General features: G+C 47.7%; 1 protein-coding gene and 1 long non-coding RNA gene across 3 annotated transcripts; one reads left to right on the top strand and one right to left on the bottom strand.

Moving 5' to 3' along the window:
• Positions 1–437: 437 nt before the first annotated feature.
• Positions 438–7,956, bottom strand: FITM2 (fat storage inducing transmembrane protein 2). 2 transcript variants are annotated; one of them, XR_010725989.1, is made up of 3 exons: positions 7,672–7,956; positions 2,960–4,978; positions 438–2,566 (listed from the first exon to the last, which is right to left on the bottom strand). XR_010725989.1 is itself a non-coding variant. In XM_066234343.1 (2 exons), exons 1-2 carry the CDS (start codon positions 7,842–7,844, stop codon positions 4,363–4,365), a joined length of 789 nt encoding a protein of 262 aa, XP_066090440.1. In that variant the 5' UTR covers positions 7,845–7,956; the 3' UTR covers positions 438–4,362. The 2 variants fall into 2 exon arrangements, 1 of the variants encoding a protein (XP_066090440.1); XM_066234343.1 differs by having other exon boundaries at positions 438–4,978.
• A 48-nt stretch (positions 7,957–8,004) lies between these two features.
• LOC136307696 (uncharacterized) lies at positions 8,005–20,468 on the top strand. Its single transcript, XR_010725991.1, has 3 exons — positions 8,005–8,085; positions 18,318–18,526; positions 20,033–20,468. It is a non-coding gene; the product is annotated as an uncharacterized lncRNA (long non-coding RNA).
• The last annotated feature ends 3,727 nt before the right edge of the window (positions 20,469–24,195 follow it).

The raw sequence follows: 24,195 nt of genomic DNA, 5'->3' as shown, positions 1-24,195 counted from the left end.
GACCTGGAAATGCTGAGGTCGCCGGTTCAAAACCCTGGGCTTGCCTGGTCAAGGCACATATGGGAGTTGATGCTTCCAGCTCCTCCCCCCTTCTCTCTCTCTCTCCTCTCTCTCCCTTTCTGTCTCTCTCCTCTCTAAAGAGGAATTAAAAAAAAAAAAAAAAAAAGAAAGTTATAGAGGTGATAGACGTGAGCCAGCTGGGCTGTGCAGGCTCAGGAAACAAGTTACAGAAACAAAAGAGGGGCCCTTGGAGCTCAGCAGAGAGAACAGCAAAGGGAACAGGCCTGGGAGGAGGAGGAGGGGGAGGGGCAGGGGAAGGGGTGGGCCTGCTCCCTACAGGGACAGCAGCCAGTGCTACTTTCATCAAGTGGGCCGAGCTTTTCCAGCTGTGGGCTTCCTTAAGGACCTTAGAAAGGAACACGCGCAACACTGGAATGTGGGGTTTCACGATCTTCAGTTTACTTCATTTCCTTGTTTACACACGCGATCTGGGTGTACATACAGTGGCAAGAGCCATTCTCTAAATACAATCTGGTACTCAGGCTAGGACAGATGCCCGTGGAAAATGAGGCGTCAGTGAATGAACCTCGACAGAGACGCAAAACAAGCAAGGCCGTGTCCTGCCATCGCTGAAACCCTCAAAAGCCTCTTGTTCAGCGCCCAGGGACAACAGACACTTTTCTAAAGACAATACAAGACTATTTCCACGGGAGACATAGACCCCACATGGCACTCGGAAGATGTTAGCTTCCCTGCCTTCTCTGGGGGCACCAAAATGTTTTAAAGGGCTCAGTCAAGAAAAAGGGGCAGGTGCAGGGAATTTTCCATGTGCTGGGCATTTTCTATGCATCCTTTCCCTTAATCCTAACAGCATCTCCTCCCTTTGACCCACAAGGAAGAGAGGCTTGCCCATGGGCAGCGCGCTCTCAGCAGTGGTGCCAAGGCTTGAGCCACATCTCGGGCATGCTCCCAAGAAAAAGGCAAGGGTGCCAACCATGAACAGGAAGTAGTGGAAGACGAGTCAATGTACCAGACTCGAAAATGGACACTCTCTGCAGAGCTGACTGAATACTGAGCTGGAATCAGACACATGAGAAAAACATCTAGAGATTCAAGTGTGACATATGAACTTCTGGAGTCACCCTGTGCCTGTTGCCTTTTGTGCTGAACATAAGACTTTGGAGAGCCTAACCAATGGTGGCGCAGTGGATAGAGTGTCGGACTGGGATATGGAGGACCCAGGTTCGAGACCCCGAGATCACCAGCTTGAGCACGGGCTCATCTGGTTTGAGCAAGGACCCAAGGTTGCTGGCTCGAACAATGGGTTCCTCGGTCTGCTGAAGGCCCACAGTCAAGGCACATATGAGAAAGCAATCAATGAACAACTAAGGTGTCACAACAAAAAACTGATGATTGATGCTTCTCATCTCTCTCCGTGTCTGTCTGTCTGCCCCTATCTATCCCTCTCTCTGACTCTCTCTCTGTCCCTGTAAAAAAAAAAAAAGACTTTGAAGAGATTTCATTCCCTTCAACAAGCTCCTGCCACCTACCCCACCCCCACCTCCACCCCACTCCCACTCCAGGGACAAGAAAAATCACACGGGGCCATCACCTTTTGCCAATGCTCCCAAAGCACCATGCTAACACCTCCGAAATCTCACTGATGGTGTTTCTTCTACCTTCTTTGGGTACAAGGAGGCACACCTCACATTTTGATCAACACAAGGTAACTGACAGCTCAACTGGATACAAAGGGGATATGAACTACATATTTCAAATACATCATTATATGAAATACAATTTACCCTGAAGGTGTTCCAGAGCTCCAGTTAAGCCAATGTAGTGGAGTGCTTATCAGTAAATTCTATTATCAGGCTTAACTGGGGGAGAGGGGAGCATCAAAGAAGCTTCAGGGAGGATTATCCAAAATGCAAGGAGCTCAGTTTGAAAAGCTTAAGGAAATAGCCTGTGTATCTTATCACAGAGCATATAACTGTACCTTTGGGAGGTGGAGGTGACAGGATCTCTAACCCTTAGCAGCCTTCTCACAGTAAAGACACAGGATGACAAGGTGGGAAACTGAGAAGGGCTGCAAAGGGGACAGAAAAGGTGATTTCAAGCCCAGTAGAACAGGCCCAGGTTCGGGTTGCTTTTGATGCTGGTGCAGATTAAGAGGAGGGCGGGGCTGAAGTCAGGCCACTACTTGATAAGGATGTCTTTGTAAACAGCTTAGTTTCTTGCCATCAAAGGCAATGGAAGACATTTTCCTTCATTTCTGACATCATAATCTTATCCAAAAGGTAAAAATGCCTTGTACCACAGCAGACTGATCAATGTACATAGGACTCTGAAGCCCTGGTCAGTGCAGTCAGGAAAGTTCCAGGGCAATAACAGGCAGCCCCGGGTTACAAACGAGGTAGGTTCTGTAGGTTTGTTCTTAAACTGAATTTGTGTGTAATTTGGAACAGGTACATTGACCTATTAAATGCAGCTTAGACAAATGTTTGTCTTAGCATAGTGTTTATTTTTACCTTTCTGTGCATATAAATACTTAAACATTTCGGCCCTGGCCGGCTGGCTCAGCGGTAGAGCATCGGCCTGGCGTGCGGGGGACCCGGGTTCGATTCCCGGCCAGGGCACATAGGAGAAGCGCCCATTTGCTTCTCCACCCCCCCCTCCTCTCTGTCTCTCTCTTCCCCTCCCGCAGCCGAGGCTCCATTGGAGCAGAGATGGCCCAGGCGCTGGGGATGGCTCCTTGGTGCTAGAGTGGCTCTGGTCGCGGCACAGCGACACCCCAGAGGGGCAGAGCATTGCCCCCTGGTGGGCAGAGCTTTGCCCCTGGTGGGCGTGCCGGGTGGATCCCGGTTGGGCGCATGCGGGAGTCTGTCTGACTGTCTCTCCCCGTTTCCAGCTTTGGAAAAATACCAAAAAAAAAAAAAATACTTAAACATTTCCAAACCTACAGAACCTACCTCGTTTGTAACCTGGGGACTGCCTACCCACACTTTGTAAAATTACACTGATTCAAATTCATCAAGTTGTTATTAAAATGTCTGCTTTCCAGTTTTATTCTTAACAGAGAAAACAGCCCCACAAGGTGAAATTTAATACTATAAGTCAAGAGTCTGGTTTATAAAAAGTAAATTAGTGTTCTAAAAAAACCAAACCAGCCTGACCAGGCGGTGGCGCAGTGGATAGAGCGTTGGACTGGGATGTCGAGGACCCAGGTTCGAGACCCCAAGGTCGCCAGCTTGAGCGCGGGCTCATCTGGCTTGAGCAAATAAAAAATGCTCACCAACTTAGACCCAAGGTTGCTGGCTCAAGCAAGGGGTTACTCGGTCTGCTGAAGGCCCGCGGTCAAGGCACATATGAGAAAGCAATCAATGAACAAATTAAGGTGTTGCAATGAAAAACTGATGATTGATCCTTCTCATCTCTCTCCATTCCTGTCTGTCTGTCCCTATCTATCCCTCTCTCTGACTCTCTCTCTCTGTCCCTGTAAATAAATAAAAATAAAAAAAATAAAAAAAAACATTAAAAAAAAAAAAAAAACCAAACCAAAACAAAAATAAATCAATCTACACATTTGCCAAAATGCAGCAGTGAGTTATTTTCAGGAGTTTTGTTGACAAAGAACAAACAACATAGCTGTTATTAAAAACTAGAAAGCATTCACTCAAGATAGAAGGAAAAAAAAAGGTAACCTTATTGCTCCAAACACCAATATATACCAGACAACACAGACAGGAAATTATCACTGTTCAACACATGAAAATTATCTGCTATTCGGTCAGAGGTACTTCAGTTTAACTGTTTTGGTAGCTAATCACAAACCAGTTGTAAAATTTGGCATTCCACAGATGTAACAAATACTAAAATCAGACAGTGTCCTCCATGCAATGGTCAGTTGTTTTGACCGGAAGGAAATATTGTTACATAATAGCATTAACAGCCATTAAAACAAAAGACAACTAGAATCTGGGAAAGAAGGATGGCAGCAGAGTCCTGAGGCCCTGGCCTCCCCTTCAGCCACACAAAAGAGGTTTGCCTGATTCTGTCCTCCCACTGAGCCTTAGCTCTGCCCTCTAGGGACAAAAGGGACAGTCCAGATTAAGCCAAGTCTTGCCAGCGACAGAAAAAAAAAAAAAGTACTTAACTGGAAATGGTGGTGCTTGTGACACAGTGATGTCACCAAGAACAGTTTGGAGAATGAACTTAGTCCCCAGACTCCACCACCACCCACCAAAACTGCCTGATAAGCTTCTTCTCTGACTGAGGATCAATAATTTAGTCAAATAACTAAGAAAAATAAATGAAAAATATATTAGCCAGTGTCCTGCTCTCACTCCTTCTGTTTCTCTTTTATTTCTTATAACTGTCTCTCTTCAAATTCAAACTAGAGCTCTGGGGAGGAAGTCCGGGGGAAAACGATTTCAGGTACCAAAACCCATAGGTCCCATACCATCCCAGCAGCCCAAACAGGGTGCCCAGTACTTTCTGGGGCAGGTCGTGGAAATAAACGGCAGTGCACAGAAACATCCACACCCAAATGAAGGTCAGGAAGCCCAGGGCGACGACCAGGGAGGTGATGGCGGTGTGGAGGCCCTGGCTTCGGTCCGTCTTCAGCTCCTGCAGCACAGCCATCTCCTCCACAATCATGAGGGCGCAGAAGGTCAGCAGGAAGGAGTGGCCCGAGATGTCAAAGCCATGCCAAAAGCCTCCTTCCCTGTGGCACTGCAGCTTACTCCGCTGCTCCTTTCTGATCCCCTCCAGGGCCGGTGACTGGTAGCAGCTGCCCGTGTAGTGTTCCACACTGGAGAAGATGGCTGTGCACACGTACCAGATGGCTGTGCCCACCAGCAGGGTGCTCAGCCGCCGCAGGACCAGGCCAGCCTTGCCTGTCAGGTGATAATTGGTGAGGGCAATGAAAGGCAGGAGCAGACTGAGGGTCCAGGCCCAGGCCACTTTGACAAAGTACCTGGCAGAGAAAGAACGTGGAAGTGAAGAGAGGGGACATGGTGGAGAGGAAACAATATCATGACCCAGGGCTCTAGACTCTCAAGGGAGGGAAAATGAGAATAGTTGATAAAACCTACAGATGATAACTTACTAAATATTGTACTTTAAATCAGTGGTCCCCAACCCCCGGGCCACGGACCGGTACAGGTCCGCTGAGAAAGAATAAATAACTTACATTATTTCTGTTTTATTTATATTTAAGTCTGAACGATGTTTTATTTTTTAAAAATGACCAGATTCCGGCCTGACCTGTGGTGGTACAGTGGATAAAGTGTTGACCTGGAACACTGAGGTCACCGGTTCGAAACCCTGGGCTTGCCTGGTTGAGGCACATATGGGAGTTGATGCTTCCTGCTCCTCTCCCCTTTCTCTCTCTCCCTCTCTCCTGTTTCTCTAAAAATGAATAAATAAATTTAAAAATTAAAAAAAAAATGACCAGATTCCCTCTGTTACATCCATCTAAGATTCACTCTTGACTCTTGTCTCGGTCACGTGATACATTTATCCATCCCACCCTAAAGGCCGGTCTGTGAAAATATTTTCTGACATTAAACAGGTCCGTGGCCCAAAAAAGGTTGGGGACCACTGCTTTAAATGTATTAGCCATTGAATCCCTAACAACTCCATCAGGTAGAGACTGTTATTATCCCCGTTTACAGACAAGGAAACTGTGGCACAGAGAGGTATCAGGCTTAAAATGGACTTCATGAGTGATAGAGCTGGCATTCAAATCCGGGATCTGTGATCTTAAAGCACCATGTTTTCTGTTCAGGAAATTGATAACAATGGAGCATCTACTAAATGCCAAGTGCTTTCCCATAGAACACTCACACTCCTCAGGAGGAAGGTGTCTTTGCCCCATTTTATAGATAAAGAATCTGAGTCTCAGAAAAGTTTAATAGAAATGTATGTTTTAAAGTAAATTTTAATTACTGATTAACTTTGAGAAAGAGAAACATCGATTTGTTGTCCCACTTATTTATGTATTCATTAGTTGATTCTTTTTTTTTTTCTGAGTTTCAGAAAAGTTTAATAACTTGCCCAGGGTCACACTCACACACCAGCCAGCACAGATTAAACCAAGGTTTGTCCAGTCCCAAATCAATTCCTTCCTACACGGCAGATAACGATCTCAGAAAAGAGCTTGACTTTCACACTAGAGGACCCAGGCTCAAATTCTGATTCTGATACAACTTGTTACCACCCTTCTCTAGGCCTGTTTCCTCAGCTGTTAAACAGAACTGAGGGAACCAAATGATTTTTAAAATCCTTTCCAGAGCCAATGATTCACTAGTTCTTTCCATGAATTAGCACAGAGGCTTGGAACAAAACGCCAGAACCCACGGCTACTGGCAAACAACAGGGACTTGTCTCCCAGGCTGCTTGGCTCCCAAATCACCCGGGCAGATAAAGCAGCAGTTGCCTTGTCTGGCCCCCCCACCCCCACCCGCCCCTGTGCTTATCAGAGGTGGCTGACCTGGGGACACATGCAGCAGACTGGGAGCTACTACCACTCTCAAAATCTATTCTTAGTCCAGCCTCCATGATGGGTGAGGAGGGTGAGCCAAGGACAGAACAACCCTTTCCTGGGTCTCAAAGGTTTCTGAGGCACCATTCCAGGGCCCGTCCTAAAAGTCGGGCCACTAACAGGGAAGAGCTTGCCAAAACAAAGCCAAGACCTGCCACTAACAGGGAAGAGCTTGCCAAAACAAAGCCAAGACCTGTCCGACATCTGAGGAAGCTGCTGGGGAGAGAAACAGTGTTTCAAGTAGATAATCTAAGTTTGGTTGATTGAGGGAGATACTGCTGACACTGTAATTCTAAGTAAGAATCTATATGCCCACATCAAGAAAGAAGTTTCATCTTTCAGTTTGCATACTGAAACATTGTTGCAATAAACGAAAGAAAGAAAGAAAAGAAAGAAAAAACCCACTTAAAGTCCAAGAGGGTTTTTTTTTAGAAGAAACAGGAGAGTGGGTGGAGTTAAGAAGAAATCTCAAAGAGCTCAACTGGGATTGCTTTCCTGGGTCACTGCCATGAACTTTGAGTGGCTGAGAAGGTCCAAGGAGATCAGGGGAAAGGTCATAGACTGGAGGGTTCCATTCCTCCCCCATTAACTTGGACTGCGAATTCTGCCCTAGGCTGCGTCAGGCTCTCAAAGGTGGAGGGGGTGTATGTGGAGGGGGAGGCAGGTCTTGCACAGGTGGTGACGGGACTGTCACAAGCTTGGGGGATCGGGCTTAGGGTGGAGGCATGAGGACTGGCTCAGGCAGGCAGGAGGGAGGTGGCATCTCCCCCAGGGCAGGGGCCAACTCCAACTCCTAACTCCAAGGGGGTGGGGGGAACAGCGACATAGGCTGGTTCACCCTCCTGCCCACCCTGCACTGCTACACACACACACACACACACACCCCTGCACCTCACTCCCAGCCCAGGCAAACTCAGCTGTCTTGTTTGGGTGTGCACACAAGAACTGCAAGTGACACTATTCCGAGACCCGTCAGTCGCGACACGCATGCAGATACTGTCATTACCGGGAGGATTTTCCCTTCCGAGGACTCGTCTATCGGAGCAGCTAATCCCCATCTCTCTGCAAGAGGAGACAGCGGATCGGCTATGGCGGGGACAGGAGAGGACCCGGGGTGCACTCACATGTTGAGGACGTTGCGCTTGTTGCTAAGGTAGCTCTCGGGCAGCGGGGAGAGCTCCTTGAGGAGGGAGCCAGCCAGCATGGAGGTCACCATCGCCCAGGGCAGGTAGCGCCGCACGGCCACCCGCACCAGTGTCCCCCTGAAGAACCACGCGCAGCGCTCCACATGATCCATGCTGGACCTCGTCGGCCACCGTCCGCCGCCTTGTGCCCTCTCAGCCACCGTCTTGCCCTTAGCCCGGGCTGGCACGGCCACTTCCCTCCGGGCGCATGCGCGCCACTGTGGGCCCCACCCCCAAAGGGGCGCTCGCGCTCCCCCTCTTGGCCATTGGAGGCCTCAGCAGCGCGCCCGTCTCTCCTCACTCCCCTCCTCTCGCTTCTCTCCGTCCCACCACAGGCGACATGCTCTGAATGTGGTAGGTTCGAACCTCAGCCTCTGCGTTTTGCTCTGTGCTGTTAAAAAGCACATGTGGGAATTTTGCTGGAGGTGGGAAGAGTAAGTGCAGCCCTGTCGGAATTAGAGCAGTGCTCACAGAATTATTTAGTCTCTCGCGGAGACTTGAAGACACCTCCTCCATCTGGGCCTCACTTTTCTCTTCTGTAAAATGGGGAGACCCCCCTTCCCAAAAGTTAATGAACTCGAGGTTCATGGTGGTGACCCGGGCAAAGGCATATGAGCTCAAATTTCATTAGAAAATAAATGCGTAAAATGATCATTAAATTTAAATTTTGAATTATTAGATTTGTTTTCACTTCTAAAACCTATTTGTATGGAGTGAAAATGCCGATGGGAGAGGATGTGAATGGAGATGAGAGGAGGGATTGGAGACTCAGCCGCGCAGTGCGCTGCGGGGCGGGCCTCGCAGTCCCCGTCGTGGCGGGGTGTTTGGGTCGGCGTTTCCCAGCCCGGATTCATTTACTACTGTAGCGGTTTCCCAGGGCTGCCGTAACAAATGACCACTAATTTGTTGGCTTAAAACAACAGAAATGTCTTCTCTGACAGTTCGGGGGCCGCAAGTGTAAAATGAAGCTGTGGACAGGGTCCGTTCCGTGGGAAGCCTCCAAGGAGGAATCCATTCCGGGACATTCTCCTAGCTTCCGGTCAGTCCTCGGCCTTGCTTGGACCTGTAGAACCCCAACCTCTGCTTCTGGGTTCCCTTGGCCATCTTTCCTCGGTGTGTCCTCTCTCCTCCTGTTTCTTATCAAGACACTAGTCATTAGATTTAGGGGGCCACCAAAATCCAGGTTAAGCGAATCTTGAGATCCTTAATTATATCTGCAAAGACCCTATTTCCAACTAAGGTCACATTTCGGGGTACAGCACTTCCCAGCCAGCTTTATGTTCAGTGACAATTATGTTGATAGCTGACATCAGCTGTGTTGGGAATATTTACACCAAGAAAATGGACAGCCTGACCAGGCGGTGGCGCAGTGGATAGAGCGTTGGACTGGGATGCAGAAGACTCAGGTTCGAGACCCAGAAGTCGCCAGTTTGAGCGCGGGCTCATCTGGTTTGAGCAAAGCTCACCAGCTTGGACCCAAGGTCGCTGGCCTGAGTAAGGGGTTACTGGGTCTGCAGAAGGCCCGTGGTCAGGGCACGTATGAGAAAGCAATCAGTGAACAACTAAGGTGTCCCAACGAAAAACTGATGATTGATGCTTCTCATCTCTCTCCGTTCCTGTCTGTCTGTCCCTAGCTATCCCTCTCTTTGACTCTCTGTCTCTGTAAAAAAAAAAAAAAAAAAAAAAAAAAAAAGTGGAGCAACAAATCAATGTTTCTTTCTCTTTCTCTTCCTTTCTTCCTCTCTCTAAATATTGATCAATAAATAAAATTAAATTAAAAAACATGGTTGAATCGACACTATAGGTTGGTTATGGATACAAGAGTCCAGTAAAATCAATGAAAGCATTCTGTGAGAATCATTTAGCTATATGAAATTTACAATAACAAGTATTTGTCCCTGATTTGGGGTGGTGTAGTGGATAGAAAATCAACCTGGGACACTGAGGTCCCAGGTTAGAACCCCAAGGTTGCTGGTTTGAGCGCAAGCTCGCCAGTTTGAGCGTGGGATTATAGACATAATCCCATGGTCACTGGTTTGAGCCCAAAAGTCACTATCTTGAGCCCAAGGTTGCTGGCTTGAGCAAGGGGTCACTCGTTCTTCTATAGCCACCCCCTACCCCATCAAGGCACGTATGAGAAAGCAATCAATGAACAACTCAACTGAGGTAACTATGAGTTGATGCTTCTCATCTCTCTCCCTTCTTGTCTATCTTTCCCTACCTGTCTTTCTCTCTGTCTCTGTAAAAAAAAAAAAAGCTGATCATGACCCACTGATTGATTTTGCAACTCATTAATGGGTGGGGATCTATACTATATAGTTTGAAAAACACTACACTAGATTTTAAGGCATTGAAATTTGATGTTCTGCACTTCACCACCAGAGGGTGATAGAGGACCACAAATATCAGTTCTGCCCTGCCTGATACTTCATTGGTACTACCTGATTGTTGGTTTTCATTATTGAACAAATGTTTGTTAGAAGTATATGGTTTCTGGCCTCAAGGAACTTAATGTCTAGTAAGGGTGGTAATCGTTCATTTATTCAGCCAACCACCATTTATTAACCATTTACTATGCACCAAGCATGGCACTAGATGTTAGGACCTCCATGTTTTACATAGGTGAGTTTCCTTAACAACCTCAGATTTAATACACTTTAAAAACACAATTTCCCATGTTTGAGGAAGACTGTACAAGTTAGGGCTGGATCATCTGGTCAATCTAGAAAGCACAGAAGCCATAAGCTATGAAAGATTAGTAAAGTCATTTCAGGAGGACACAGGACCCAATAGAAAGGTTCCCAAAGGCCAAAGTTAGGACACTTGGAGCTTAAATGCGAATAACTTTAACTTATGGAAACACACATCTGTTTAAATCCATGGGTTCACAATGGCACTTAAAAAGAAATTGGTCGCTTCTGGAGGAAATCAACTCATTATTTTGAAAACTAGTAAATAAGGTAAAGAATCAAGCATTCTTTTCTGTCTCTCTTGTAGGAACTGAACCACTTAATAACCAAAGAGTAGATGAATTTCTTGTTAAAGAAATATCTAATAAACGAAGAGTTAGAATATCACCATATGTAACATGGAAATAAAAATGTTAGTTTCAAATATTGGTGATTCTGAATCACTAAAGAGTCAGTTTGCAGATTTTCATAAAGAGAAAATTCTAATAAATACAGAGCAGCACTGCCTGACCTGTGGTGGCGCAGTGGATAAAGCATCAACCTGAAAACGCTGAGGTCGCCGGTTCAAAACCCTGGGCTTGCCTGGTCAAGGCACATATGGGAGTTGATGCTTCCTGCTCCCCCCCCCTCAATAATGAATAAATAAAATCTTTAAAATAAATAAATAAATACAGAGCAGCACTTTTTATGAAAGCTTTAATAATCTACCATATAAGGTTTAAATTTTTAAAATTAGATTATTATAATTTTGACCTTTGCTCAGAATTTTATATTTTAGGTTTTTAGAGTCAGGATTTACAGAAGCACATGGCTTTGTGTTTACTATGGAAGTGGAGAACTAGAATGAAAAAATATGTCTGCTACAAAAAAGTAACATTTTCTTACTGAATGCTAGATGTAATTTTATTAGCAAACCCCATATGTATGTCACTCCTGTTACTATTAAGAGTTTGGAGATGATAGAATTTATCTTTTTTTCTTCTTTTCCAAGCGAAAGGAGGGGAGACAGAGAGACAGACTCCTGCATGCACCCTGACCAGGATCCACTGGCAACCCCAGTCTGGGACCGATGCTACCCATCTGAGGCCATGCTCACAACCTAGCTATTTTTAGCACCTAAGGTAGAGGCTCCATGGAGCTATCCCCAGCACCTAGGACCAATGTGCTGAGTCAAACGATTCATGTGGTAGGAAGGGAAGAGAGAGAAAGAGAGAAAGAGGAGGAGGAGGGGTGGAGAAACAGATGATTGCTTCTCTGTGCCCTGATCAGGAATTGAACCCAGGACATCCACATTCTGGGCTGATGCTCTACCACTGAGCCAACTGGCCAGGACCTACAGAATTTATCTTGAAGTCTGAGTTTCTCTTGGACAAAGAAATACTCTGCTTTTTTGTTTTTGTTTTGTGGGGTTTTTTTTTTGTATTTTTCTGAAGTTGGAAATGGGGAGGCAGTCAGACAGACTCCTGCATGTGCCTGACTGGGATCCACCCGGCATGCCCACCAGGGGGCGATGCTTTGCCCACCTGGGGCGTTGCTCTGTTGCAACCAGAGCCATTCTAGCACCTGAGGCAGAGGCCACAGAGCCATCCTCAGCAGCCGGGCCAACTTTGCTCCAATGGAGCCTTGGCTGCGGGAGGGGAAGAGAGAGACAGAGAGGAAGGAGAGGGGGAGGGGTGGAGAAGCAGATGGGTGCCTCTCCTGTGTGCCCTGGCCGGGAATCGAACCTGGGACTCCTACACGCCAGGCCGATGCTCTACCACTGAGCCAACTAGCCGGGGCTTGTTTTTTTTTTTTTAATTGGTTTTACTTATCTTTTTATTTTTTTTATAGCTTCTTTTCTTTTAATTTTTATTTTATTTATTCATTTTAGAGAGGAGAGAGAGAGAGAGAGAGAGAGAGAGAGGGAGAGAGAGAGGAGAGAGAGACAGGGGGGAGGAGCTGGAAGCATCAACTCCCATATGTGCCCTGACCAGGCAAGCCCAGGGTTTCGAACCGGTGACCTCAGCATTTCCAGGTCGATGCTTTATCCACTGCACCACCACAGGCCAGGCTATCTTTTTATTTTGATGGCAGTTTAAGTTTTCTGAAAAATATAAAATTACAAAACTGGTAGAATGGTAGCATGGAAATCATCTGAGGTTACAATTGTGCTTTGGCCAGGCTGGACAGGAACATAGGTAAACTAGAGATTAAGTACAAGGAAACGTAAGTTTTTGCTGCCTGCTCATAAAGAATATTTCTTTTTCACAACCACATTACATACTAATGCTTCTGATTCATAAGATTCCATCCTGCTGGGGTAGAATACAGAAAATGTGAGCGTGCCCATTAGAAAAGAGGTCTCTATTTTGACAATGATCTTGCTCTTTTTTAAAAGAAAATTGGCCTATATCGCTTGATTAAATGGCAAAAACTAAGAAGTCTAATGTATAATGAGTGTCATCAAAACTTCTTTTTAAAATATACTTTATAATTTATTTATTCATGTGCTTATTTCCTGTCTCTTTTACTTGAATGTCAGCGCTGGAGGGTAGAGGACGTGCCTGTTTTATTCAACAAGGCATCCCAAGCAGCTAGAACCCTGTCTGACACAGGCAAAGTATTTTTTTTGTAAAGTAAGTTAAAGAATCATTATTAAGACCTGTGGTGGCGCAGTGGATAAAGCATCAACCTGGAAACACTGAGGTTGCCGGTTCAAAACCCTGGGCTTGCCTGGTCAAGGCACATATGGGAGTTGATGCTTCCTGCTCCTCCCCCCTTCTCTCTCTCTCTCTCTCTCTCTCTCTCTCTCTTTCCCCTCTCTATAATGAATAAATAAAATTTAAAAAAAAATAAAATTAAAAAAAGAATCATTAATATGCAATGTAAAGGAAATTATTTTTAAATTTAAATTGCTTTCTTATAAACAGGAGAGAAACAATGGGAAATAATTATAATGAAATTGATTATAAATCACGGTGAGCCTGGCCTGTGGTGGCGCAGTGGATAAGGCATTTATCTGCAATGCTGAGGTTGCAGGTTCAAAACCCCAGGCTTGCCTGACCAGGCAGTGGCGCAGTAGGTAGAGCGTTGGACTGGGATGCAGAGAACCCAGGTTCGAGACCCCGAGGTCGCCAGCTTGAGTGCGGGTTCATCTGGTTTGAGCAAAAGCTCACCAGCTTGGACCCAAGGTCACTGGCTCGAGCAAGGGGTTACTCGGTCTGCTGAAGGCCCACGGACAAGGCACATATGAGAAAGCAATCAATGAACAACTAAGGTCTCGCAACGAAAAACTGATGATTGATGCTTCTCATCTCTCTTCGTTCCTGTCTGTCCCTATCTATCTCTCTCTCTTACTCTCTCTCTGTCTATGTAAAAAAAACAAAACAAAAAACAACCCAGGCTTTCCAGGTCAAAGCACATACAAGAAGCATTAGTTGATGCTTCCTGCTTCTCCTCCCCCAACCCTCCCCTCTCTAAAATTAATAAATAAAATCTTAAAAAAAATTTTTTTTTAATCACTGTGAAAGGAGTCTCTGGTCCATCAAGTTTGAAAGATGCTGAGGTGGCCTGACCTGTGGTGGCGCAGTGGGTAAAAGCATCGACCTGGAATGCTGAGGTCGCCAGTTCGAAACCCCAGGCTTGCCCGGTCAAGGCACATATGGGAGTTGATGCTTCCTGCTCCTCCCTCTGTTCTTTCTATTTCTTTCCTCTCTCTGTCTCTTTCTCTCTCTGTGTCTCTTCTCTCTAAAAAAATGAATAAATAAAATCTAAAAAAATAAAAAAAAAAATAAAGATGCTGAGGTGGAATGATAATGGGTTAAATAGAGGATGCTTGTGGCCATGAGCAGAGAACCATAATAGGGCAGGGAGGCCCGAGGAAGAGTTCTTGGAAGAGGTCTGGAGGATTGGCCCAGCGCTGGCCAGACTAACAGTGGTAAGAGGTCATTCCAGGAAGGGCAGCCAGCAGGCGCCCTTTTGTTGGCTAGTGTGTGTGAAATAACTCCCTCTGGCTTGGCAGGGCACATAGGCAGCCCGGTAGTTCTCCCAGCTTCTCCCAGCGGGCAGCTCTTTCTAGGCTCCTAGCTGGCCAGCAGAAGTATGCACGCCCAGCACTAATTCCTTCCTTCTGAGCTTTCCTCTGCAACGCCTCCTCCATTCTTAATCTCTGGCCACCTCTCTGGCTGGAGGGGGTGACCAGCCGCTCCCTGGGGTGAGGCAGTTGAACAAAGCCGGTGTCTGCCGGAGGCCGGGCTGCCTGACCACTTAACTGGGAGGGTGTTGTTTCCGCTGGCTGTGCCCCCAGCTCACAACCCCCAGCTGCCCCTTGTCAGGTCCATCACACAAGGTCGGAAGGGCTGGTGCGGGAGGGCAGGATCAGGCCGAGCAGCAGAGGGGACTGCCTGGGATCCGGCACCATCCCCAGCAGCCTTGAGGACCCTCCTCCAGACCCAGACTGTCCAGTCGCAGGCAGTCACAGGGCTGAGGGCTGGGAGGAGGGAGCCCTCGCAGGCAGTCACAGGGCTGAGGGCTGGGAGGAGGGAGCCGTGCTGCCTGAAAGAGCTGTTGGTAAGATTAGAGGGGGAAAAGCAAGGAACGGGGAGTGTCCCTGTGTCAGTGTAGCAGTTAGCTGTCGGAGAGAGGGGGCATTAGGATCAGAGGCTTTGGGGCGTATGCAGTGCCCTCGTTCTCTGCTGGGGGTGGTCACGTGGGTGTTTGCTTTCAAAATATTTATTAAACTATTTTATAAATCTTGCTTATAATTCATATTTTATGAAATTTTATATATATATATATATATATGACACCAAACTAGAAATAAAATGCCTAGGTTCTAAAAGAACCACCATTTTATTGCGCCTTAACTAAGTGCCCAGTGGCACTGTGCCACCTGCTTTACTGTACAGTTGACCTGAACAACGCACGGGTTAGGGGTGCCAATTCCCCTGCAGTCAAAGAGCTACATATTATTTTTGGCTCCCCAAAAACTTAACTTTCTAATAACCTACTATTGACCAGAAGCCTGGCCAATAACATAGTCGATGAACATATATTTTGTGTGTTATGTGTATATTATGGACTGTAGTCTTACAATAAAGTAAGCTAGAGAAGAGGAAATGTTTTCAAGAAAATCATAAGAGCCTGACCGGGTGGTGGCGCAGTGGATAGAGCGTCGGACTGGGATGCGGAAGACCCAGGTTCGAGACCCCAAGGTCGCCAGCTTGAGTGAGGGCTCATCTGGTTTGAGCAAAAACTCACCAGCTTGGAACCAAGGTCGCTGGCTCCAGCAAGGGGTTACTCGGTCTGCTGAAGGCTCGCAGTCAAGGCACATATGAGAAAGCAATCAGTGAACAACTAAGGTGTTGCAACGCACAATGAAAATGATTGATGCTTCTCATCTCTCCGTTCCTGTCTGTCCCTGTCTATCCCTCTCTCTGACTCTTTCTCTGTCTGTAAAAAAAAAAGAGAAAAAGAAAATCATAAGAGAAAATAGTTCTCTAGAATGGTGTGTATTTGTTGAAAAAAAGAATTTGAGTATAAGTGAACCATGTGCTTCAAACCCATGTGGTTCAAGGGTCAACAGTGTTTGATTCTCTTCTTTCTCATGATGACCTCACAGGTAGGTACTGTTACTACTCCAGTCTACAGATGAAAACACTGAGGCACAGAGAGGCTGAGAAAGTGACTTAGCAAAGGTCACACAGCTAGCAATCCAACTCAGCTAGGATTCACACTAGGCTTGGTATGCCCCGCAGGGCAAAGTGCTTAACCGCTAGCCCACACTGCCTCCTAGGTTTGGAGAGTGCCACTCTGACCTCACCTGCCTGCCAAAAATAACGGCTCACACGGTCACAGCACTGCAAGTGTACCAGGTCACAGTTGGTAGGGTTTAGCGGCCACATTTCCGAATGTAGACATGATTCAAGACTTGTGTGACCCAGGGTAAGTCACTCATCTCTGTTTTCTCACCTGAGAAATGAGAACAGTATTGTGTAACTACGTTGCCCAGGTAAATAAGTATAACATTACTGGGTGCCAGATATACAGCAAACCCACAGTAGATGGGACCTCTATAGTGAAGCTGTTTACCTTCAGCTGCTCATTGTAGCCAGTGAGATAGGCAAGGCAAAGTGGCACCATCCCTGCCTGACCGGTGGCGCACTGAATAGAGAGTCAGCCTGGGATGCTGAGGACACAGGTTCAAAACCTCAAGGTCGCTGGCTTGCGCAAGGGGTCACTGGCTCAGCTGGTGCCCCCCCATCAAGGCACATTTGAGAAAGCAAGGTGCCACAACTGAGTTGATGCTTCTCATCTCTCTCCCTTCCTGTCTGTTCTGTCTCAGTTCTTACACCAGTGCATTGCAAGGAGGCCCAGAGGGTCCCACAGGTCCCTTCCCACCCCACCAGTTGAGTTTTTAGGGTTCTGTACTGGGATGTGACCTTGCAGGAATGTGGTGGCCAGGCGAGGGGCGGGGGAGCCGCTGACACCGTGGCTTTTCCGCTCCAGCTCCACCAGCAGGCAACACAGCAGATTCCACAGCCACACCTGGCTGTGCAGCTGTCTGGGCTGGACCCGGACAAGGGTTTCCCAGTCCTCCGGCGGCTGGCCCTGAGGGCATGGCATTGACCTCTGGCAGCCTCCCAGCCCAGAATGCTGGACCAGGGCTCAGGAGCATGCGGCCCCCCTTCGGGCATAAGCCCGCCTGGCCATCTGCACCCCCAGCTCCCACCCCTACCTTTCTTGGAGGAGGGAGGGGGTTTGTTGCCTCTGACACCCAGGAGAGTGAGGGGCTCCCTGGCTGAACACCAGCATGTAATTCTTACAGAGAGGAGGAGGGCAGAGACAGGCCCCTCAGAGGTGAACCCCTGTTTTCAGGGTTCTGGGGTCCATGGAAATCAACTCCGAGGTTAAACTGGGGGTGAGGTGCTCATTTTCCCCTGGTCTGCTCTCCTTACCTCCCCAGGCCCCCGGCCGCAGGCCCCTGAACCTATGCCTCAATAAGGCAAAGCACAGAGGAGGGTCTCAGGTCCTCACCAGCCCAGAGGTTGGTGTGGCATCCAAGGGCTCCAACCTGCAAGACGTGGCCTGTGCTTACCTCTGACCCCATCTCTCAGTCCACCTCTTTTTTCTTTCTTTCTTTCCTTTTTTTACAGAGATAGAGAGTCAGAGAGAGGGACAGACAGACAGGAACAGAGAGAGATGAGAAGCATCAATCATCAGTTTTTCGTTGTGACACCTTAGTTGTTCATTGATTGCTTTCTCATATGTGCCTTGACCGTGGGCCTTCAGCAGACCGAGTAACCCCTTGCTCGAGCCAGTGACCTTGGGTCCAAGCTGGTGAGCTTTTGCTCAAACCAGATGAGCCCGCACCAAGCTGGGGATCTCGGGGTCTCAAACCTGGGTCCTCTGCTTCCCAGTCCGATGCTCTATCCACTGCGCCACCACCTGGTCAGGCTCTCAGTCCACCTCTTATACTCTCTGTACCCTCTCCAAGTCTTCCTTAACCTGCCTGTTTTCGGTTCTTCAAATGAACCAGATTCTCTCTAGCCTCAGAGCCTTTGCCCATGCTGTTCCCTTCTCCTTGCACTCTGTCTCTCTGGCTCGCCCTGCTCTCTCACTGCTCCTTTCACCCGGCTAACTACTCAGTTTGAGGTTATTGTTGTTGTTTTTCTTAATCATAATATATTACTAATATGTTTAATGGAGTATCTTGAACATTCTTGGGCTGTAGCTTTTCCAGGAGCCTTGTTGGAATCTTTGCTGCGATCATACTGTATCTATAAGCTGGTGAGAACTGACCACACACACCAGTTTGCTCAGAGTGATGTGATGTGAGTCACCGAGGAGTCAGCCACCTCTGAGAGCTGTTTTGCTCATGGTCTTCCTTTTCCATTTTATTTCATTTCATGAGAGAAGATCTTATTGGGCCTGTTTACAGAAGAGGAAACTGAGGCTCCGAGAGCTTGCACAACTTGCCCCCAGGACCCATGGTGAGGAAGTGGGGGAGCCAAGACCCTCGCCCACATCTGTCCGACTCGCACGTCGGCCTGTCAAGTCCGTTCCGCCTATGGGTTTGGTTTTCGCGTGTCTCCGTTGGTGTGTTTACATGGAGGGTGTGTTCCCAGGTACCCAGAGTGGAAAGCATTTATATTTGAAGAGGGATGTGCTGTGGGTCGAGTGGGAGTGCGGGTCTGTTTTACTGGACGGTGACTTCTGTTTGTGTCAGTGCCGGGTCTTTGGCTCTGTGTGCACAGTGCTGGGGGCTTGAGTGGGTCTGTTGGGGAGGGTATTTATATCAATATATATATGGGGTAGGAAGCGTGTTGGGAGACCGGAATGGGATATTTCTGTTGGTGTGTTATTCTTTTGTGTAGGATTTTAATTTTATACTTGTTGAAAGAGCTCTTTTAAAGATTTTTAAAACTATATATATAACATTAACTTTTTTATTGAGGTATAAATTAATTTTAAGTACAAAAATCTAAAATGTACAACAAGATGAATTTTTATGTATGTACACCACCCAGATCAAAATAGGAAACAGATACAGCACCCTCCGTGGGCGCTCTGTCCTGCCCCTCTCAGTCAGTGCCCCCGAAGTGGCCACTCTTCTGCTCTGTCCCCCGCAGTTAGTTTGGCCTTTTCCTGAGCATCTTGTCAGTGGCATCACAGTGTTTCTGTCTGGGCAGGTTAATAGCTAACATTGACCAGACTTTGCATCGTGAGCTAACACTTCCCATAGCTCTCTGAATTCCTCATAACGGCCTAATAACTAACACTTCCCATAGCTCACTGAATTTCTCATAATGGCCTAATAAGGTAGCACCTATTTATTGTTCCCAAGTTACAGATGAGGAAACTGAGGCTGGGAGAGGGCTCTTGACTTGCCCTGGATCACTGAGAGCCAGATCACCTATCTGACTCCACAGCTCTGGTCCTTGCCCATTAGACCATCAGGCCTCCTACTAGGTACCCTGCCAAAGAAGTCACACTGTTACTTGGGAGCAGAGAGAGAAGGCGTCAGACCTGAGCACCAGAGGTGCTTCTGGGTGTGCTTTATCTTCTGAGGAGTCGGTTTCTCTGAATCTGTTGTGAGACCTCTCCACCCCGCCATACTGGGTCAGTAACTAACCCCCCGCAGCCCAAGCCAGCTGTGCTGTGGAGGTACCCCAAGCCACGGGCTCCCACACTTATTTGCTGTGTGACTGCGGGCAAGTTGCCTCCCCCTCTGAACCTCCATGTCCTTAACCTTTAAAAAGAAGATTAAAATCCTCATGCATGGTTAAGGATGTAACAGATGGAATGTGTCACTGTATAAATTATTACTGCTGTTATTTTTTAAAAGCCTTTTGTGGTAAAATAAAACACAAATATAAAAAGTCACATAAAATAAACGTGGAACCTAACTGGGTGAACCACTTGTAACCACCAGTCAGATCAAGAAATAGAAGCCTCTCGAGTGTCCCACCCCATCATAGCCAGGCTTTCATAGTATTTCTTCGTGTTTCTTTACCGTTGCATCGCCCAAGTACACATCCTGAACAGCAGAATTTACTCTGTGCTATCGAAAAAAAATGTGTATTTTTTAAGTGTCTACTCACTCCCCCTGCATCCCTTTTGTTTTCTTACAGTTTACCTCTTGGGAGAATCTGGAGCCACTGACCTGGAGAGTTTTAGAGTCTGGATCACACTACACTCTCCTCCCTGAGCTCCTTCCTCCACTTGGATTTGGAATGAAGTGAATCTCAGTTGCAGTCCTGAGTCTGCCAATTGCTGTGTGACCGTGGACAAGTCGCTTAACCTCTCTGAACCTCTTTCCTCAACTGGCAAATAAGGGGGAGACCTAGAAGATTCCTAAGGGCCTTCTAGCTTTCTCAGTCTCCTTGCTCAAGCACCAGGCTCCTGTCCCACAGTCTCTTCTCAGGAGCAACTGTTACAGGGTAAGGATCAGAGACACCTAGCATTGGAATCCAGTTTCCACTGGGACTATCTAGGTGAACTTGGGTACATTACTTAAACGAGCTTCCGTTTCCTCATCTGTAAAATGGGGATCCTGATACCTAACCCATGAAATTGGAGTTTAAATGAGACCATGCCTCTAATGCATTTAGTGCCTGGCATCTAGTTTGTATTAAATATGTATTGACTGTCATAGTTATTATTATTAGCTATTATTATAGGGTAACATTTCTTGACTGCTTACTCTGTGCATTGCATCAAGTGTCTTCAGATGTACTAACTCCTTTAATCCGCACAGTGATGTCATGGGACAGCCTCATTTTTTTTTTTTTTTAAATTTTGTGACAGAGACAGAGACAGAAAGAGGGACAGATAGGGACAGACAGACAGGAAGGGAGAGAGATGAGAAGCATCAGTTCTTCGTTGCAACATCTTAGTTTTCATTGATTGATTTCTCATATGTGCCTTACTAGGAGGGGGCTATAGCTGACCGAGTGACCCCTTGCTCGAGCCAGCGACCTTGGGTCCAAGCTGGTGAGCCTTGCTCAAACCAGATGAGCCTGCGCTCAAGTTGGCGACCTTGGGGTCTTGAACCTGGGTCCTCCGCATCCCAGTCCAATGCTCTATCCACTGCACCACCACCTGGTCAGGCAACAGCTCCATTTTTTAGATGAGTAAACTGAAGCACAGAAAGGTTGTCACTTGCCCACAGTCACATATTTGGTAAGCGTGGAGGTGGGTCCTAGACCTAGGCTCTCTGTTAGCCACCACTGTCTAGAATGAGTTCCCCTTCGTGCACCCAAGCCCAGAGAGGACTCTACGAGAGGTGAGGAGGGCGCAATACCTGAGTCCGGGGGATGGGACGCCAAGGGTGAGAACGTGCTCTGACTCTGAATGACGGCTCAGCCAGGGCGCTCATCTGAGTTCCCCCTGATCGCTTCCTGCATTTTTATCCACGGGCAACCTGCCTTTGTCAGTGAGGACTCCAGAGAAGGTTCCACCTGGCGGGGCAGCCAGGGCTGTCCCTGTGTGTTTCACCAGGGCGCTTTCTGGGTTTCTGTGGCTGTGTGACATGCAGGATAGGACATGCCGATCTTGTGTGTGTGGTGAAACTGTGAGGCTGTACCTTCCTCCATGTCTGTCTGTCTGTCTCTGCGGAGAGACAGTGTAACCAGCCTGCTCAGGTGCCTGTCCCACCTCTGCCACCCACTGTATGTGTGGCCCCAGACAAATGACTCTCCCCTCTTTGTGCCTCAGTTTCCTCATATGTATAAAAATGGCTATGATGACAATAATAGCAACCGGGGAGGGTTGTTCTGAAGTTTGAGTTTACCCACGTAACGTGATTAAAACAGTGCTGGGCCCTGAGATAGGAGGAGTACTCACAGCGTATGTGTGTCAGATGTGACTAGATGTGTAAAGGGTGGGTTTCTGTGCACGTGAGGGTGCACGGTAGAAAGGATCGGAGGGGCTGGGGGAACGGGCTGTGCTTCTGTAAGTGTGTGCGTGTATGTGTGTGCACAGTGCATGCATGTGCTTCCTGTAAATGTCCAAGGACGTTCACTTTCAGAACCCCGGTTACCACGCAGACAACTCCAGACCCTATGACCAGTCAGCGAGGCTCTTTGTGCCTCAGCGTCCTCATCTACAATGGTGGGGTTGCTACCTCAAAGTTAGCTGTGAGAGATGGATGTGAAGCTCTGAACCAATGCAGGTGCCCGTTACGTGGGAGAAGTTCATGTCAAACATCCTGAGAGACTGGGGCATAATTGTTGACACTCCTGGGGTCCTAAGTGCAAGACCACACCCTGGCCTGGGCTACAGAGGTCCCCCTGGTGTACCATAGATCCCAGCCTGCTGTAGGCAGAACAGCCGTAGTCCTGTTTCTCCAGTGGGACGGCTGAGGCCGAGAGAAGGATGGGGACTTGCCCTGGGACACCCAGCTTACTGGAGGCAAAGATGGGGCCGGATTGGAGCCAGTCTCTCTTGTCCTTCTGGGGTGGGGGGAAGCCCTGCAGAGGTCCATGTCGGCAGATCTCACCAGTCGCTGCTCTGCCGGACCCTCCTCCCCCAGTGCCCAGCAGGCTCTGTCTGGCCCTGGAGGCTGAAGCTGGGTGGCTGCCTAGGGTGAGAATTCCAGATGTCTGGGAGGACCCGTGGTTAGCCCTCTCGGCTCCCAGCCCTGCACCGCCACCTAGTTCTGCCTGGGGAGTCTCAGAGCTCACTGGGGGAGGGGGCTGAAGGTTTCCAATGCTGCAGCTTTGGTTTGTTGTTGTTTTTTAACTGATTTGAGAGAGAGAAACATCAATTTGTTATTCCACTTATTTACGTATTCACTGGTTGATTCTTGTATGTGCCCTGACTGGAGATTGAACCTGCAACCTTGGCGTATCAGGACAGTGCTCTAACCAAGTGAGCTACCCAGCCAGGGCTTAACTTTGTTTCTTTATATATCTTTCTTGTACATCTACTCCCTTTCATAATTAAAGTATTGCTTGTTATTCGTGGAGAATACACTTAATCAGAGAGGAGAAAATTAAACTTGCTTAACTCAGAAGTACAATGAAGGGGCTTTGAAAACACAGATACACACACACACTGTCCAAACGCTCCACAAATGTTAACGTGTCTAATCCTTGCAACCGTGCTCTAGGTAGGTTCCATCATGACAGTTGAGGCACAAAATGGTTGAGTAACTTGCCTAAGAACACCCAGTTAGTGAGTGAAATAACGGGATTTGAACACAGATCCAAGGACTTAACTAATGGGGCTACGCAGTGCTACAAGCAGAATCACAGTGAATGCGCTCCTAGGCATTTTTCCTAGGCGTCTAGATTGGTTTGGTTACAAAAATGGCATCCTTTTTGCATGCTCACAGGGCCCTGGGGTCAGACTTGGATTTGAATCCCTATTGCAGATAGGCTGACTTGTTTTGTTCCTTCGCCCTCCGGGACTCAGTTTCTTTATCTGTAAAATGGAGAGCTAGCTGTCTACTTCTGAGATGGTCTGAGCTTGTGTGTATGAAGCACTCAGCCCAGGCCTGGTGCATAGTAGGTGCTCATGAGATGGGCTATGTTAACAGCCTGCTCTGAGGCTGGAAGGCTTTGTAGGGAAAATGGTCAGAAAATACTTTTGGGTGCAAGGCGGACTAAACATGTCAGGGTCTGGAAGGCAGGGAGAAGCCTCTGGATCTCCCTTGGGGGGTTGATACTTCTACCTGGAATCCCTGCCATTTCCATATCCCTACTCGGAACAGGAGCCTAGCCCCAGCCCTGCACACTCCAGTTAGAAGCTCAAACAGCAAAACAGCAGAGGCTAGAGAGGGTGGCAGAGGCGAGCCGCACATGGGCAGTGGGCGGAATCTCCTGTCTAAGTCTGGCCTTGCTGGAAGGGGAGGGGCTGTGGGGCAGGGCACGGCAGATGCCATCAGCTCCCAGGGGACCGTTAAAGTCGCGTGTTGCCAGGCGGGCTGGGTGTCTGCAGAGGTCCCCTGCCTCCAGCGCCTCCTGCCACGCACCCGGGCTCTCTGTCCTGGGTACGCGCCCCTGGGGAGCCCTCTGCGCGCCCTCCTGCAAGCCTCTCTCTGGCTTGCTTCTCATTAAGTCCATTTCTTTCCTCCTCTTCTCTGTTCTTTTCTTCCCCATTTGTCTTTCTGTCTCTTTTTTCCCTCCTATTGATATTATCATCCCTCGTTCTCTCTTGTATCTTTCCACCTTTCTATTTATTTCACTCCTTTTCTCTGTGTCTTTTTTGGTCTCTCATTTTTGTTTTCTCTGGCTCTTGTTTTTCTTTCTCTCTGCCTCTTCAGTCTCTGCATCTGATTCTTTCTGTGTGT

Source organism: Saccopteryx bilineata, chromosome 6 (assembly GCF_036850765.1).
Source record: "Saccopteryx bilineata isolate mSacBil1 chromosome 6, mSacBil1_pri_phased_curated, whole genome shotgun sequence".
Lineage (NCBI taxonomy): Eukaryota > Metazoa > Chordata > Mammalia > Chiroptera > Emballonuridae > Saccopteryx > Saccopteryx bilineata.
The sequence above is the reverse complement of the archived record's forward strand: the minus strand, read 5'-3'. Positions and strand labels throughout refer to the sequence as shown.